The sequence below is a fragment of the Lepidothrix coronata genome, unplaced genomic scaffold (genome assembly GCF_001604755.1).
Source record: "Lepidothrix coronata isolate B3197 unplaced genomic scaffold, Lepidothrix_coronata-1.0 Scaffold54, whole genome shotgun sequence".
Classification (NCBI taxonomy): Eukaryota; Metazoa; Chordata; class Aves; order Passeriformes; family Pipridae; genus Lepidothrix; species Lepidothrix coronata.
Genome location: NW_016690234.1, coordinates 3,176,067 through 3,194,565, shown reverse-complemented (window position 1 = coordinate 3,194,565; position 18,499 = coordinate 3,176,067). Strand labels below are relative to the sequence as shown.

The window sequence follows — 18,499 nt, the reverse complement described above, 5'->3', positions numbered from 1 at the left end:
GGAACACATAATGTAAATCTCTAAACAAAAAAAACAAACAAACAAACAAAAACACACAAAAAAACCAAACCCAAAAACCAAATCAAACAAACAAAACCAAAACAACTGGGGAAAGAAAAAAAAAAAAAAAAAAAAAAAAAAAAAAAAAAAAAAAAAAAAAAAAAAAAAAAAAAAAAAAAAAAAAAAAAAAACAAACAAAAAAAAACCAAAAAACAAAAAAAAATCTTGAAGAAAGTAACTTCAGGGAAGTATCTTTCTGGAATATGACACTCCCTGTCAAAACCCTGTGCTTTGTAGAATGAGTGTGTGTGTGTAAATGCAGCATGTGTTCACAGATGTAATTTTTTCCATTTTACCATGCCACAGAAAAATACTTTATTTGACTCAAAGATGTAACACTTCAAATTCAGATAGGAAAATATAGATAGTAATACCTGAACATAAGCATTTAGTGTGATTTTCTGATGAGCTAAGAGCTGCAAAATCTCATTTAGTTAAACAGTTCTAATCAGGGATACAAGTGCCTTTATAAAAATGATATTTTGTATTTTTGTATTAATCCTTTTCTGGTGTAACACTCAAGTAGATGAAAACAAAACATGTACATTTAAATACACGACGATAAAATATTTGTCCTCCCTTCAGAGGCTATATTTAACAAACAGCTACTACAATCTAACTTCACAGGGATGCTAAAGAGGTGGACAAAACAAGTGGGAATCCAGTAGTCTGGAGGGAACTAGGAAGATATTTACCTGTGTCTGAGAGGAGATGAAAGGAGCTGAGACATTTACTCCTTTGTACAACAGCTCGTCTGTATTGTCAATCCCAGGCACTCAAAAGTCTACAGCAGCCCCAGAGATACTTTTTAAGAACTAATGTTATCCTTCACATCTCGTTTTAAGAGTTTTTTGGGGGAGAAGTTGTGACTTTTTTTTTTAACTAAAATGTGTCCTCTTTGTTTTCCAAGCTATCAGAAGTAACGATTTGGGGCTGGGGGCTACACTGCTGCCCCCTGTCACCAGGAAGGGATTAAACTTGCCCTTGTTTTTAAATGAAACCAAGAAGACAATCCCAGAACTGGGCCAGGAGGGTGTTCAAAGCAAGGCCCCGGGTTGCGCAGACTGACACAGGGAGGTTCCTGTGCCGCTCCGTGAGGGCTGTGCCGGGCGATAAGGGCTGGGGGGACCCGCCCGCCTCAGGAGACAGGGATGGGGGGAGCCGGGTGAGAACAGCCGGGAGGCGGCGGGGTGAGGCCGCATCTGGAACGCTGAGTCCAGTTCTGGGCTCCACAGCACCAGACATGGAGCTTCTGGAGCGAGCCCGGTGGAGGACTACGAAAATGTTTAGGGGACTGGAGCATCTCTTTGACGAGAAAAGGCTGAGGGAGGTGAGACTGTTCAGCCTCGATAAGAGGCGACTGAGAGGGGACCTCATCAGTGCGTATCAATATCTAAACGGGGAGTGCCAAGATGGAGCCAGGCTCTGCTCGATGAGGCAGAAACTGATGCACAGCAAGTTCCACCCGAACGCGAGGAAGAACTTCTTTAATGTGCAGTGACCGCGCACTGGAACAGATTGCCCGCAGAGATGTGAAGTCTCCAGCACTGGAGACACTCCAAGCATTCTGGACACAACCCTGAGCCAAGCGCTCTGGGATGACCGTGCTCGAGCAGGGAGGCGGGACCAGGTGACCGCTGTGACCTCTCCCGACCTGACCCACCCTGAGACTCTGAAGAGAAGGGCGGGAGGCCCCGCCCACAATGCGGCACGCGGGGGGCGGGGGGCGGGGCCAGAAGCAGGTGGGGCGGGGCCTGGAGCCGCCGTGGGCTGGGCCATGCCCGGCTGTGGGCGGAGCGATCCCTCTGAGGGGGGGACCCGTGCCCGGCCGTGGGCGGGGGGATCCCGCTGGGGGGCGGGGCCATGTCAGGCCGTGGGCGGGCGATCCCGAAGGGGGCGGGGCCATGTCTCCACCGCCCTTGCTAAAGATGGCGGCGCCGGCGGGGGTGGTCCCTGCGCGACCCAGGCGCGGGGCGATGACGCGCGGGCCGGAGCGGAGGGCGCGGTGATTCCCGGTGTTGTTGTTCCCGGTGTTGTGGTTCCCGGCGTCGTTGTTTTTTCCCGGCGCGATGGCATCGCGAGCGGCCCCGCGCTGATGGCGGCGCGCCGGGCACCGCGCGGCCCCGCGCCCGCGCCCAGGCTGGACGAGTTCACGGTGCCCGCCGAGAAGAGCCGGCTCCTGGAGCGCAGCCGGGGCCGCATCGAGGGCTTGTTCGAGGTGCAGCTGGCGGTGCTGGGCGCGCAGGGGGACTGGCGGCCCGTGCTGTCGCCGCCCGCCGCCGCCAGGATCTGGGTGCAGCTGGCGGGCGGAGGGAAGGCCGTGAGCAGCGCCAAGGTACGGGCCGGGCCGGCGGGGGGGGCGGGAGGGACCCTGAGGCAGGGTCGGGCCCGCGGGGCGGAGGAGAAAGCGTGGGGGAAAAACCGGGAGCCCCAGGAGGAAATGCTGGCATGGCAGGTGGGGGTGTGCCCGGTGCCAGGGAGTCTCCGGCCGTGTTGACACAAGCGTAGGGAATAAAGCGAAACAATCTTGCTGGGAGGGGCAGAGTCCACTGGTGTGAGGCGCTCCTGCCCGCGGCTGGGGACGGGTCACACCGGGGAGAACGGGCCGGGCTTTGTTGGAAAGCCGAACTTGGGATGTTTCGCTCTCCTTCTTCCTCCCTCCCAAAGTCGAGAAATCCCTCGGAGTTGTTTGGGCGTTCCCATGTTTTGCTTTACAAAGTTCACCTGTTCTGTGGCATGTAGTAGCTCGCTAGCGAAACTGTCAGTAACAGAGCTGATATTTCCTTAGTTAATAGTGGTCAGGGCCCGCCGCTTCCCCAGGCTGTGTGCTGGAGCAGATGGCTCTCCTAGATCGAGCACTAAAAGAGTTAAGAGTTTGTCTCAACAGCAAACGCGGTCTGTTTGTCTCAGACCGGGACAACGGTTGCTGTGAAGTATCTTCAGTCTTAAATGTCTTGTACAACGAACACTTGGGGGGAGTTTCTCAGCAGTAATGCTGAAATTAGTATTACTCATAGCGAACCTGGCAAGTAGAGCTGTTTGAGTCATGTGATGAGAACTTGGTGTGAGTGCTTGGTGGGCTGAAGGTACCTTACAAAACCAAAATCTCAGTATGTGGGTGTTTGTCCGTCTCTTTGTTTAAATACAGTTAGACGTTAGGGGGATCCTGAGCATGTATTTTGGGACTTAATTCACAGACTTGGCAGTCTGCTTTCAAAAACTTGATCCCTTAACTGTGCAACGCATAAGACTTGTCAGGAAAATACTATAAACATTGAATATTTGACTGACATTTACACCAGACCAATTTGCATGGGCTCAAACTCCAGAAACTGTTACAGGTAGCTGTTCTTTTTTTCCAGGCATCTGTAGTACAACTTCCTTTTATTTTCAGGAAATTAAAGCCTGAAATAAATAGCTCAAGACTTCAGTATTCTAATTGCAGCTTTTCCTAACAACATACAAAATGTTTTCTACATCTAATACTTTAAAGGGTGTGAGAAACTTGGCTTGACTTGCATGTAGAGCAGTTTTCAGACACTGTCTGGTGGAATTACTGGCTAGAAAGTAGTCAACTGCATATCTTATTGTCTCCCTTTAAAGGATTTGATGATAGCAATTTGTGGTTTAATTCATCAGTCACATGCAATGCATTCATCCTTCACTGTTGGTTAATAAAAAAAAGTTCCCAGATTTTGAATATCCTTTTTACCAATTCTGTTGTTGTCCTGTTGCTCTGCAAGAGCAGTCATCTGATGACTAAGACACGGAAAGTAATCCTGTGGCTTTGCTGCAGAAGCAGTTTGTGTTCATGTGCCTTGATACCTGTGTGATGATGTAACTCAAACTCAAGGAAGTGGTGTTATGTTATTCGTTACCTTGTATTGGCTTTGAGTTCCATTTAAAAGAAGTTTAGTTTTTGAGAGTAAAGGTAGATACTAAAACGTGGTGCACTTGGGAGTCTGCAAATACAGTGACTGCAGTTTAGAAACTGGTTTCACTGCATTACAGAATTTTAAGCACAGAAAAAGACAGTTTGGGGAAAAATAATGCTACCTGAAATAATAACTAATACACTGTATTGCAGAGTTTTGAATTCTTAACACATTAGAACAAGGTAGTGTAGTGAATTTAACTGCAGTAACTTTTAGGTGGCAGAAATAGCACTGGGATTTTTAATTTTTTTTTTAATCTTTGCAAAACCTGAACTTCAGGAACACAGAACTGTCTGGAGCCTGGAGTTCTCAGTCCTTTATCAGCAACAAAAATATAGGATAGCTCTTGTTGGGATAAGCCTTGGGAAGTGTTCCTTAGAAACTGGTTTTAGAAGTTCAGATTTATGAACTAGGTAGAATTCTCCAGTGGCATGCATTTGTTCATGAAGTGTATGTTCTCTTTGACCAAAGAACAAGGATGGAAAAATAAGTCTCTTGACTTGTCTTTTAAATTGTTTGAGCTATAACTTAAGTACCCTGTTACTATCAGTTTCAAGTAAATTTATTTATAAACAATAGGATATAAAAGAAAGGCTTCAATGAGGTCTATTTAAAAATCATTTCAGAGAACTGTATTTTATTTCTGTTACCCAGTTTACTGGCTAACAGAAAGTATTTACTTTCTCGCATTTCTTATGCTAAATTTACTTAATTTTCTAATGTACTTGTCCATTACTGACCTAATAAAAACTAACTGAATATATTGACTTTTCATAACTGAATATATTGGCTTTTCACAACTATTCACTCTCCTCTCTTTCTCCTTTTAGGAGTATATCAAGGGACTGTGTGAACCTGAACTAGAAGAGAAGGAGTACTACCCAAAGGACATGCACTGCATCTTTGTTGGTGCTCAGAGCCTGTTTCTCAACAGTCTTATTCAGGATACCTGTGCTGATGTATCAGTGCTGGAGATGGGATTGCTTGTTATTAAGGGGGGTGCAGAAGCTGTTGTTATGGCTCAAAGTCACGTTCAGCAGTTTGTGAAGCTTTTTGAGAATAATGAAAGCTTGCTAAATGACAATGAATCTGAGATTAAAAAGCAATTCAGGCAATTTGTGGAAGCACATGCAGATAAGTATACAATGGATTTACTGATTTTGCCTAGTGCACTAAAAAGAGAACTCCTGGCTCTCACCCAGACTGACTTCTGTGCAGTGGAGAGCGATATCATAGACCTTACAGGTTCTGAAAGCCCAGCAGGGCTCATACAGCACAGTGCTTCCAAAGGAGTTGCTACAAACAGAGATGGAAGGGCAGGTGGTGAGGAAGCAAGAAACAAGGCTGGCACACCTGTAACTGAGCTTACAAAGCAAATGGACACTGTGTTTTCTGATGCTCCTGAAACAAGTTTTGTTCCCATAAATGAATCTCTGCCAGAGGCAGTGGTGTTTAAAGAAAGGCAGTCATGTAAAAGAAGATCATCTGAGGAGGAGGAAAGGCTCTCCAAAAAGCAGTTCTCTTTGGAAAATGATCAGCAAGTGAAGTCTTCTTCACACCGTAGTCGTTCAGACAGTGATGCAGTTATTGATCTGCTTTCGGATAGGGATGTTCAATCAGATGATCCTACTTATTGCCTTAAAGAAGGTGATGATATCAGTGAAGAAATGGAATATAAGATTCTTGTGAACTTTTTCAGAACAATGGGGTATTCACAAGATATTGTAGAAAAAGTTATTGGTATCCTAGGGCAATCTGTGGAACCATTAATATTGCTGGAAGAAATTGAAAAGGAAAATTTGAAATTTCAAAAAGAATGTGAACAGTCATCTCAAAAGCCTAGAACTGTCAATCCTCCTTTAGAAAATAATGCAAGTAATTCACAAAAGGTAGAAAACAAATGTATTTCTAGGAAAAGTCCACTGAAATCCAGTCATATTTCAAAGGAGACAAAAAATGAATATCACAAAGTAAGAGATGTACCAGATGTGCAAGTTGATGCAGAAGATAAAATGCATGCTTCCCCTTCCAGCAGAAATTCAGCTGTATGCTATAAAGAGAGAGACATTCACTGCCCTGGTAAGAGTCACAGTTCAAGGTCAAACCATATAGAAAGTGATGGCAGGGTAACTTTCAGCACTGTACAAGCTGGAGCTCTAAAAGACATTGACTTTGTAGCCAGAGGGAGCTCAGATGTGCAGCATGTCCCAACTAAGAGTAAAACTGCAGTTCAGCAAAAATCTGCAGGGCCCTCAACTGTACAGAACAGTCATCCTGTTTCTGAAGACAGACTGGGACACTGCAGCTCTGCTCAAGCAAAATCTGTCTACCAACGCTTTTCCCAAACCTCAAATTGTGAAAATTCAGTCCCAGACCACTTCTTGTCTTCACAAATACATCCTTCAAATCCTGACAGAGAGGCAGTGGGACCACACAGACATCATTCTGATCCTTCAGTTACTGGAGTTCAAAGGTTTTTGGACTCTCTGAAGAAGCCATACAGACTGGAGTTGAAAAATGAACCTGGGAAACCATATTTAAAACACATAATTATTGATGGAAGCAATGTTGCAATTTCGTGAGTATTGTTATTTTCAGTTATCTCTTTCCTAACAGTTCAGTGAACTTTCAGATGATATGGGGGCTAAGAGGTTGCAGTGGCAAGTGTAAAGTTTATGCTGGCTATGTTTTTTGGTGAGCAACAGTCCTGTGCACTGCAGGATTTGTCAGCTACTAGTAATGGTAAATCTTCATAATAAAAAATTGAGATTGAGAGTAGCCATCTTCATTGAAGAAGGTGCTGATCATGACTCGGTTTCACCACGTTCAGAGCCCAGAGCCCCCTCATGACTAGCAGCAATAAAACTTCTCTCGTCAGTCACTGGAGAATTAAGGGTTTCTGTCATTTTATAGTGTTCCTAAATTTAAAGGGAATGCCTAATGTTATCCAGAACTCTTGACACTGCTTTAATTCAAGTACAGTGTTTTGCTACAGTGAATAGTTCTTAAGGTAAACGTTTCCTCGTTGTTCAGACTCTGTTATTTCGAAATGGTGATGCAAAAGTGCAAGTTGCAACTGAGTCATAAACGACCTTGAACTTTTAAAAATGCATATTAGTGGAAGAAAGATGCAAATTGTGGGGGTCATGTGGGAAATAACAAATGTACTGCATCCTCTTGCATCCTCTTGGTCTTTTTTTTTTTAATACAAAAATACTTTTTTCGTCTGTGTATTTCATGATCATTTCATGGGGTTTTGTGTTTGTTTTTTTTTAACAGCTATATACATCTGAAACCAATTAATTAAAAGATGGTGAATAAACATCTGCTTATTTCTGACTGTGAGACTACACCACTGACTAGGCAGTGGTGTCCTAACTTTTTTTGATTGAGCACCCCATGAATAGAGAAATCTTTGAGTATGCATCCCAATATATGTATATTTACCAACTATATGTGTGCATTACTGGAGTTCTGGTGTTTCCTTCATCCATCAAGTGGATTGCCTTGCCCACCAGCTGAGGTGCACACACCCCGTGTTAAAGTAGGGCAGAATACCTGGATGCTGTTGACATATAACCTCTTTTTGGGGACTGTATAACACCTGCTGCTCAACCAAGTGAAAACTTTTTATGAAACTTAAGGGACAGAGCTGCCTCAAAAGAGCAGAACCATTGAGATATTTAAATGTCCTACTAAATAATCAATGCATGGGGGCCTGTTGGTTTTATTATGTAGGTATTCTGCAGCTTCCTTCTGGCTGAATAAAGCCTCATTATTTTCTTGCATCTTAGAAAGTGAAGCATTGTTTGCAATTTTGATTTGAACTTTTTTTGATTTTACTTCTCAGTACCTTGAAATTACTGACAACTGCTTCTATGCCTATGCTGGTTTGGGGTTCTTTTGACCCCTGAGTACAATGGGGTTTTGGTTTGGGTTGGGTTTTTTATGGGTGTGGGTATTAATGCATTACCTGCATGCTTAGACTAATGCTATATGGGTTTCTGATTCAGTGCTTGCCTCATGTCCTAAGTCTGGAAAACTACAAGAAGCTATAGAATTTTTTCTTTTGACATGTGCAGGACATTGCAGTGTTGTTAGCTGTACTTTCAGTGTGGTTGTGGAATGAAAGAAAGCCTCGAGTTTACCCTAGCTGCTAAAAATTACCTCTTTTTGTATGCTGAAAACAGGTCTTTGGAAGCAGACTGAAATATCCAGATGGTTGTCGAGTAATTATAAATTAAATTTTATTAAAATGTGGAAGAAACTCAGAATGAAGGAATAACTGGATGGAATTATATCTTCTAGAACAGTGTGTAAATGATATGTGTTTGGGGTGGTGCATCCCCTGCCCTGCTCCCCCTCGTTCTTGGGTCTGTTCTGCAGTCACAAAAGCTCTTGATAAGCCTTGACCAAACTGCCTTGAGCAGTGAAGTGTCCCCTGACCCTATCAATTGGGCCATGAGGCACTCCCCACCTCTACCATGGAAGAGCTCCTGGTAGGATCAGGAACAATCAGAAACATCAGCTGCCCAGCCTAGGTGGGAAACAAAGGCTAAGCAGTTATCCTTGGAAGCCTTGGTGAGCCATTTACCTGAATTGTGGCACATTGTTACTGCACTTTGGGAGGAAAGCCCAGTGGTTACCGAGTTGGGTTGTGGCCAGGATGCAAACTCACTGATGACCAAAGTCAGTCATCTTGTGGCCCTATAAAGAGCCGTCCTGAGTGAGGCCCTTTGAGCTCTCCCTGTGAGTTGGACACAGCTCAGAGATCACAAATCCTCGAGTCTGTGATACTCAGAGGACTGACACTGACAGTGAGGCTCCCACACAACCTCTCCACACTTCCTGAGGTGCAACCCTTGCCTTTGGAAAATGCAAAGAGATTTGATGTGAACATTTCACTGAACCTGAGGTGAATTTTTCATGGGTATTTTACGCCCAGAGAAGTAGGGGTACACATTGCTTTTCCTGTGTGCATGTGAATTGGTTATGGTATGAGTGTTACCATCTCAAATCTCTAGTTAGGTCACTGTTATGACTGTAGTGAACCCTGTGGAATCACTTTGCAAATGTTCAAGTACTCAGTGATTAAGTACTGCTAAACCCTTTTGCACCCTTATCTTTGCACTCCCAGCTTTGGTGTAAATCATTCCGAATTGCTTCTAATTTGATCTTCCTTTGTATGCTTTAATTTATGTAGTAAGTAATGAACTTACTGTTCACAAGTTCACAAGAGTGAACGTTAGCACCAAATTCCATAAAGTTATATTTTGACAAATTCACATTAAACCCTGCTTTTGCCAATACCTTTGATGGAGTTTCTTCATATGTAACAGTACTTTAGTTACAAAACCAAAGGCAAAACATTGCATGTCCCAGAAGGCAACCTGCTGTTTGCTACTTTGTGCTGCTTATGATAATTGTATTCCTTTATTTGACTGTGCTTGACATCAGGAATGACTAATTTTATTAGGGCAAGCATGGCATAGCATTTTTTTTCTTCTGGAAACTCTGTAAGTCAGATCTTTTGCCTTTTATGTTTCAGAAGTAGCTTACTCATTTTTCTGCCTTTCTACGTAAAGAATTCCTCTCCGAATTCAGAGAACCTTAACAGATTTAAGTGTTGATAAATTTATTTTAAAAGGAATTTACAAACTTGGAAAAGGATAAATGAATGCTACTAAAGGCTGAGTTTCACTGTAAAATATTTCCATGGAAATCTTTTAAAGACCATTTTGTTGGGAAGATGTCTCGGTAGGATAAACTAGATTTTAAAGATAAGATTCCGTTCAGAACTAACAGGGCTTACTATTAGGTTTATAATATGCAATTACACATTAACTGGGAGAGCAGTTTCAAATACACAGACCACTCACTCACTTATTGTACCAAAAACTTCCACAGTGACTTAAGATCTAACTCAAAACATAGACTGGGCACTATTTTGCAAGAAATGATTTGTCTGCTCATGCCTTCAGTGCTCAATCAGTGTGTCTTTTCTAGCAAAGCATATCTTTGTATTGTCTAAGTGTGGCCTCTAATCTATGAAAATGTGCAGGGAAAAGTTTCTGAATGAAAACTGGATTATTTAAAGTGCTAATAGTGTTTGGTAGAAATTTACTCGGAAGGTGGTTTTGATTCTATCTTCTGTGCTTTATTTTAAGAATCTTTTCTATTATTCCACAGAAACTCAGTTTCCAGAGTCTCATTAGACAGTTAATTGCTAAAGGAGACATTTGTGCCATGTATAAATAGGCATAAAGGATCAGTGAGAATTCCAATTGGGAGGGATTTTGCAAGGTCATCAACTCAAATCTTTGCAATTGCTGATTTTCTGGAAAGTCACTTAAGTGAGTTGCAAAAACAGATAATGAGCATCTTACGTTTTTAAATGGAGGAAAAAGATTAACACAAAAATTAAGTGTTTTGAAAATTTTTCTTCAAAGAAATTTCATTGTTTTGCTTCAGAACAATAGCTCAGACTGTGGAAAGGAAGGGAGAAGAGCCCTTAATATCTTGAATTGTCAAAGAACTTCCCATGTGTAATCCTTGGTAAACCTTTGGTAAACCAAAGGCCTTCTATTTTGTAGCAGGACTGTATTTGGAACTACCACAATATATATTGGATTATATATATAAAATAATATATATACACATATAGTCAGTAGATGTCAGAAACCATCATCATTGGCCTCTTTTTTAAAGTTAAACCCACTTCTGATTATCCCAATATTGTTGTGCCCAAGAAACTAAAAGGAGACTGATCTATAAAGTTGCCAAGTGATGTATCTATTCCCTTGCTGAGGATCTCTTTCCATTTATAAGATTCCTCATCTGTAACATCCATCTGCCTTTTCTTTTGCTCAGACTGTTTGTGTAACTTTCTCCTTCACTTTGCAAGGCTTTGTTCCATTTTCTTTGTATTCAGAGTAGTAAAACCTTTGTGAATTTAATCTCCCTTGTCTCTCTTTCACCCCCAGTCACGGTCTAAGGAAATTCTTCTCCTGTCGGGGAATTGCAATAGCTGTTGACTACTTTTGGAAGCGTGGCCACAGAAATATAACTGTGTTTGTTCCACAATGGAGAACAAGACGTGACCCTTACATTACAGGTGAGGGAAATTTCCTAATGTTTCTTAATTAAAACAGATTGTAACTATTTCTTGGGATACTTCTGTGAAGAATGAATGGAGAAGGGATACTTCATGAAACATTAAGCACGAGCAGTCTGGCTGCTCAGCATGTGTGACTGGGGTTCCATATGCAGTGTGACACTGAAATGCTGTTTAGGCAAACTGGGGTGCCATAATGGGAGGCCTTTTTGCTTTGGTTTTTGTTTGCTCTTTAATTTCTAGTTTTGACCTCTTCCTCCCCATTTTTATAGTATTAGCAGTTCTTCCGTTATCAGTGTAACTTCTATAGATAATTTGGTACAAAAATAGCCCATCTTCTCTGCTAATTTTATATCAGACTAATTGTCAAATCATGTTTTAACAGAGCAGGATTTCTTAACACAGCTCCAGGATGTTGGAATATTGTCTTTAACCCCGGCAAGGATGGTTTTAGGAGCAAGAATTGCTGCTCATGACGACAGGTACAGAATATACATCATTTTAAAATCTTTTTAAACATCTGACTAATGGTTGTAAAACCTTAATGCTTCATCAGTGGTTCTATTAGCAAGTTCTGCAACCTCTCTAGACAGAGCTATGATCCAGCTTAAGACTGAGCTCTACATCTGTTGAATTACTTTGCTGTTGTAAGAAACATTCCTGTGTATTCAGAAAGTCATGGGAAATGGCAAGTTTTCATGGCAATTTAAAAAAAAAAGTCCATTTCAAATGTCATCATTTGTATTGAGGAGGAAATTGATCTTCCAGTAGTGGTTTTATGCTTTCCTGATCATCAGTCTATCCCTAAATTGCCTTTTATGTTGGGGCATAAATCAGTGACTGATCAGGTACAATTTAGCTCCATTTTTTTCTTGATGCCATGGTGGCATAAAGACATTGCTGTGTATTTGGAGCAGTGTATTTGTAACAGTAAATTTCCAAGTTAATTTGAGCACCAGAGATCAGCTTCAAAATGTGGGGCTCATCTTTCAGTGAACAAGAGTAGAGCTTTAGGAGTTTGTGTTGTGGGAGTTTCCTGGTGCTTCCTTTTGCCAGATTTTCCCAGTCTTGAGACACAGTTAAAAGCACATGCTGCTTCAGTTATTTGGGTTGTCTTTTTTCCACAACCAGTTTTCCTAACTCTCCATGGATGCACAGCTTGCAGCTTTGAAATTGTGTTTTGCAGATCACTTCAGTTTGCTGGATTTTGGTTTCTTCCTTCCTACTAATAACCACTCCTACTTTATTTTTCTGACTACAAAATTGTCAAGTTCTTGTGTCATGAGCATGTCTATTTTTGTTAGATTGCACAATCCAGTACCTGATTTCAAAACTCTGATATGCCAAAGTATATAGTGTACTTAATTTATCTCCCTTGCTAAAATATAGTGACTCTGATTTCTTAACTATTAACCTTGTAGCAAAAAAAAAAAAGTGCCAGGCAGCCAAGTTGGAGTTGTTTGCACAATAATGTTTTATGTACACCCAGCCTTTCAAATATAATGCTATGGGTGCAGTATTTACAGTTGAGATTACTGTGGAAATAAATGTTGTGATAACATATTTGCACTTTTGTTACAAGCGTACACTTTCCTTAAAAGGACACCATCTATTATCTCATTGCTAAAATAGTTTCAAATGGCAAAAAGCTCGTTTTCAGAGAGGTTAAAACGAAAGCAGATATGGGGGTTTTTAATAAATTTTTGTCATAATTTATTTAACAACAACTTGTTAACAAGTGTTGACAGAACGAGTAACATGCATAGTACTGTCTTGATATTAATGCTAATAGATATTATAATGCAGAACATAGATATTAATGCTAAGCAAAAAAGGACAAGGCAATGAGTTTGTGTTGGAATGTGTAACAAATATTGTACTGTTCCATAAAGCAAGCCATTTACCTCTTCAAATATTTAGATCATGAGGCTTGGGGGGTTTTGCTTGTGTGGTTTGTTTTAGGGGAAGAAAACCTCCCATAAAGACTGTGCTGCACTAAATAAATGCATGCTACTCAAAACATTGGTTAAGGTGGGTCAAAACAGAGTCATTTCCTGGTAATCAAAGTGCTTGTTTTCATGCAAACAGATTGCTTTTGGATGATGAAGTGTTTAGTTTTCTCGATCTTTGGATCGTTTTCAGCAAAGCAGTCTTAATGATCTTTGAAATTATTTTTACAGGTTTTTATTACACCTTGCAGATAAAACTGGAGGTATTATTGTGACTAATGATAACTTCAGAGAATTTGTGACAGAATCATTTGCATGGAGAGAAATTATTCAGAAAAGGTAATCACTGAATTTTTATGAAGTCTTAAAAGGCTGTCTGTCTTTCCAGTTGTAGGCACTCTGCCTTCATATTGTGGGGTTTTTTTTAATTTTATTTTTAATTAATCTGTCAGGGAATTCTGCTAGATCTGGAGGAAGTACTATCTGTGTTTCACTATGTTGATTCATGGCCTTATACTCACGTGTTGAGTAGTCTAATGTCCCTATTATTCATATGTTTTCTAATGTATGTCTGTTAATTGCTCACATAAATAGGAGTTTGGTGTAACAGCACAGCTACGGCACCTGTGAAGCTCAGTGTTGGATCCTGTTAGAGCACACACTTTGCAGTCCACTTTAACAGCCTTTCTTGTTTAAAAGTTCATTTTTTTCAAGAAGACACAGTAGCTGGTGCACACACAATATCACTTCTGAGGTTTCAGAATCAATCACTTTTTACTCAAGTACAACAGATTGGTGGCTAAACAAAATGAGCACTTGCAGCATATCTGTGTAGCCATTTCCCTGCAAATGTTGGGTGTCCCTTGGACTGAGTTCACTTAGCTATCAAATATCCCTGTTGTTGGGTTTGGGTGGGTTTTGTTTTTTTCCCTTTCAGTTGAATCAGATCACTTTACTGTTAAGGTATAATAGTCTGTCACTGAAATTTCCCACTGACATCTTCTGAGGGTACATCTGCTACAGTGACCAGGTCTAATGAAATAAGTGATTACAAATTGCCCTGGCTTCTCACAATATAGCTGGGAGAACATGGAGTTGATATTGCTAATCATGTAGGTATTTACACTGTTTCTTGAGTGAATTCTGCCCAAGTCAGGTTCTGTTCTACAGAACTGTAGCAAGAATACTTGGCACGTCATCTCGAGTCTGTGGTTTTAAAAAACTTGTGTTAACAGCTGCTCTTAGTTTTACTTCTGGGGAAATTCCGCTGCACCAAAGTTTCTCCCTGCAGACAAATTTTAGTTTAACTGTTTTTTCTTCAATTTCCCCCATCCCAAAATGATTCCAGAAAAAATAGCTTCATGTCTTAACTGTAAACAGCTAATGCTATATTTGCTAGTTTTGTGGCTTTCTGGTAACATGGGCATTTTAGCTACATGACTGAAGATCCTTACGAGGAAGGGGAGTTAGAACAACCAGAAAGTCTTCTTTAATCACCTGGAAAAGTCTATCCTGATCTTGCTACAAAAATTTGCAGTCATAAAACAGTTGCTGTCAAAAAAAAAAAAGGGAAAAAAAGAGAAGCTCTGTGTTCTGCAGTGTAATGGGAAGAGTTTTCAGTTCCCATTGGATTATTTTGACAGTGAATGCTGGTTGTATCTCAAGAGGGTTTACTAATTAAACTTCAGTGATTCCTGATGTCGTGTATAGCATCTACTCTAAGTTTGTCCTGTGCTACAAAGGTGAAGGACAAGGGCGTAGTCCCTTGTTATTTAATAATATCGAAAGAACTCTCTTGCAGGTTGCTCCAGTACACTTTTGCTGGTGACATATTTATGGTTCCTGATGATCCTTTGGGAAGAAATGGACCCAGATTAGATGACTTCCTTCGAAGTGAAGGCTGTTCTAGGTATAAGCACTGTTTTCACTTTTGAGACAGTTTTGATTTCACATTTGAAATAAACTGTTTACTTGATTCACTCAAACACTGTAAAAGCACAGTAAAATGAAGCAGGAGCCCTGTGTAATATATAGTAGCTTAACAAAAACCATATTTTTCCTGTTCAGAAACTGGTGGTGACATTTGTGTCTAATCGAGATGTCTCTCAGAACTAAGATAAGTAAGACAAGAACTTCCTTTGAGATTTGATTGTGGTGGCTTTCAAAGGTGTGTTAACAGCACACTGAGGTGCCAGTGGTTTGGGTATGTGGTAGTCAGACATCCTGCTAATGACACTGATGTTGTCTCAAACACCTTGGTGGTCACTTACTCACAGTGGGACAGTAGATGCTACAAACACTCTGCACTCAGTTTTTTTTGTCACTGGAGAGGTATTTCACCTGGTGGTTGAGGGTACAGTATTGCTGTTAAAACAAATTCTGTGGCGTTGTTTTTAAATGCTTTTATATTTGAGTAATAATTATAAATATTAATGAACACATATTGTTCCTGTAAGATTAACATACTTTTTAAATGTGCATATATTCGAAGTATGAAATTGCTTTGCATTAACTACCAAGACTTGAAGATTAGTTTGCTGTTTTGCACAATAATCTGCTCTTCTTTCACCAGCTTACAAATTATAAATGCTAATATTTCTGAGGATTATTGAGAGAGCTTTTAAAAACAAGCGAGGTAATTAAAAATTGGCAATAGAAAAGGCCAATTCTTAAGCTGTATTTAATACATGAATACATAGAATGAGGTATTTATCTCATCTATTAGAAACATTTGAGAAAAGTGAAACATATACATACCAATAGGTCACAAGCTGATATGAAAATAAGCGTGCTGGCATTAAAAAAGCAAGTTCAGTTCTAGAACTCCAGTAGGAAATGCAAAGAAAATATTTAAGCTCTATCACAAAACCCTTACGAGATGTCATTTGGACTGTTTTACCTGCCTGTGTCTGAGGAAAAATAAAATTCAAACTGTGTTCTGAGAGGTAAGTGTGATCACTGCAGGATTGCAGAGAGGCTTCTTTGTGAAGGCCTGTTAAGAGCTTGGTTTCTTATTTGTAAACTTGGAACTGGCATTGGGGTTTATTTGGTTTCTGTTGGGGTTGTTTGGCGTGGAGCAGGGGGACAGATGAGACAGAAAAGCTGCCAGTGTAAAGAGTTAATTTTGTTCCTTCTCTGAGACTTTTCTACATGAGTTAAATGATGCAGAAAAGCATAAATGGCACCAGGAATAAGATCAGAAACTAGAAGAGTCTTGAGCAATTAGAGAGCCTTTCCACATGAGTAATGGGAGGTGTCATAACCCAAATGCTTTTAAAATAGAGCTCTGTAATTTACATACTCTTTCCCTTGGTGGTAGGAAACTAGACTGTAACATGAGTTCCAGTTCACATTTCTGTGTTATCTGGTGGCATCTGAAGTAGACTGGGCCTTAAATTTTGTAGTGCTGGCAGTTTGTAGAGAAGCAATAACTTTTCGAAGTCTGAAATGAAATCTCAATAAGGAAGAGTGTTCAGATCCTGACATTGCTGAAAATACTTCATTGCCCCATCAAGGATGTTATACAAGGGAATGATCTAAATGTGAGCACAGCTCACAGTCAAGAGAAAAATAGGTGAGGAATAGTCTCATGGAGCATCTGGAAACCCCTCTGGTCTGTCAGTATTTTCAAATGTTCTGAATCAGTGTATATGTGTTCAGTGTATCTTTTTATCCATACCTTCATAAATAAACTTTGACTGTTGCTGTATCCTGTCAAAGTACTCACAGGACATTGAGGTGATATCAATGTTCTTAGTTGTGCCAGATTCAAACTGAGAACTGCTAAACTTTCTGTTTTGTTTCACTTTGAAAGAATGCTTGTCATTTGATTCCAGTCAGGAACTAGCTGAGCAGCAGTGAAGTGTAAGTTAGCCACATTTCTCTCTTGTACAGAGGCTACAGCCACCATCTCCTTTAGCTTAATTTAATAAAAATTTTTATTTTGTTCCACAGGGATTTTCGTTCAGCACAAAAGACTTTTCAGAGCAGTGGACAATATTCTTCTGAGACACCTTTCTTCATCCCCAAAGCCCCCAGCAGCAGTCGACAGCCTGAAGGCAGAGCACACGATGGCCGTTCATCGCCGTGGCTTCCACTGGAAGAAAACGTAGAGACTCATCCACCACAGAGATCTGCCTCAGAAACAGTACAGCTCAGAGAAGCCCTGATAAAAATCTTTCCTGATTATGATCAAAGACAGAAGATTGATCAGATACTGTCGGCTCATCCATTCATGAGAGATCTTAATGCACTGTCAGCCATGGTGCTTGACTGAGTGTTGTAAAAAGCTTTTCTATCACAACTGATCTGACTAATGAATATCAGTGTGAAGAAAGATGTTGCTCTGTTATGTTACCTTGTGAATATTCAAAACCTAATTTTATTTGTATAAACAAAGATATTTTTGTGTATGTTCTGTTGCTAATAGACTGCAGGTTTTAGTAAATTAAAAACTGCTCCTACTACAGGTTTGCAGTAATATTTTCTATGAAAAACCCCCAAATCTTCTCTTTCATTTGAATTGCTAATTAAAGCAGTGGCAGTACTTACTTTTAAATGGGCTGTTAGTACTTTTTTTAAAACCCTTTTCCCAGAAGGGAACAATGCTGTCCGTTCAGAGGGCCCTGTCTGTGGGAGGAGCGGGCTCGGTGCGCTGCCCCAGCGCTGCCACCAGGTGGCATCAGTGGCACCGTGAGGCTGCCCGGGAATGCCGCTCCCGCCTTTGGAAGCGCTCGGGATGCTGTAAGGAAAGATTGAATGCCGAGCAGGAGGAATCAGTAAGGGTGTTATGGGCAAAACTGTGCATTACGTGAATGACTTAGGGATACTGAGAAGCCTTTTGAAATTTTGGGCTGCTAAGAAGCTTTGTATGTGTGGGTAAATCTTAGTGCCTGCAGAGTGAAATCCAAGAAAATCCATTTGCCTGCTCATTCAAGCTGAGAAATACTATGCTGGAGTAGTTAGAAGAGAAAATATAAATTCACAGCTCTCATCAGTAGAAGATATTTTGAATGCTTTAAAAGATCTATGATATGTTGGTTGTTGAGTTGGAAATTCTCTTGACCATCACTACTCTTTCAGAGTAGTTTTAGTATCTTTAACAATTGCGCTGATACCCATTTGTCTTTGCCCTGCCTGTTCTAAACCTGAATGTTGTGATGTTAACAGAAAGTGATGCTGTTTACACAGAAATGACATGTTTATGCAGAGTTCATACCCTGCAGTTAGCAGTCAGCTCCACCCCTTTAAATCTCTTCTGGGATCTCTCCCAAAAGTACCGTGGAAAAAAAGGAACACAGTTTATGAAAGCTGACCAACAGGACCACTTTCAAGAGCGGAGCAAAGTGAAGATTACTGTGTCTGTGCCTTTGTACAGACTTAAGTCTGTTATACCTTCCCTTTAACCAGCTTCTGATGCTGTGTTCATATTAGTAAAATCA

The 18,499-nt window shown here is 40.7% G+C and overlaps 1 protein-coding gene across 3 annotated transcripts; it reads left to right on the top strand.

Annotated features, from left to right (window-relative positions):
- Positions 1 to 1,288: 1,288 nt before the first annotated feature.
- N4BP1 (NEDD4 binding protein 1) lies at positions 1,289 to 17,616 on the top strand. 3 transcript variants are annotated; one of them, XM_017816316.1, is made up of 7 exons: positions 1,289 to 1,390; positions 4,826 to 6,573; positions 10,979 to 11,109; positions 11,495 to 11,591; positions 13,290 to 13,397; positions 14,860 to 14,967; positions 17,013 to 17,616. In XM_017816316.1, exons 1-7 carry the CDS (start codon positions 1,304 to 1,306, stop codon positions 17,332 to 17,334), a joined length of 2,601 nt encoding a protein of 866 aa, XP_017671805.1. In that variant the 5' UTR covers positions 1,289 to 1,303; the 3' UTR covers positions 17,335 to 17,616. The 3 variants fall into 3 exon arrangements, with proteins under 3 accessions (XP_017671805.1, XP_017671806.1, XP_017671804.1); XM_017816315.1 differs by lacking the exon at positions 1,289 to 1,390 and adding an exon at positions 2,002 to 2,395; XM_017816317.1 differs by lacking the exon at positions 14,860 to 14,967.
- The last annotated feature ends 883 nt before the right edge of the window (positions 17,617 to 18,499 follow it).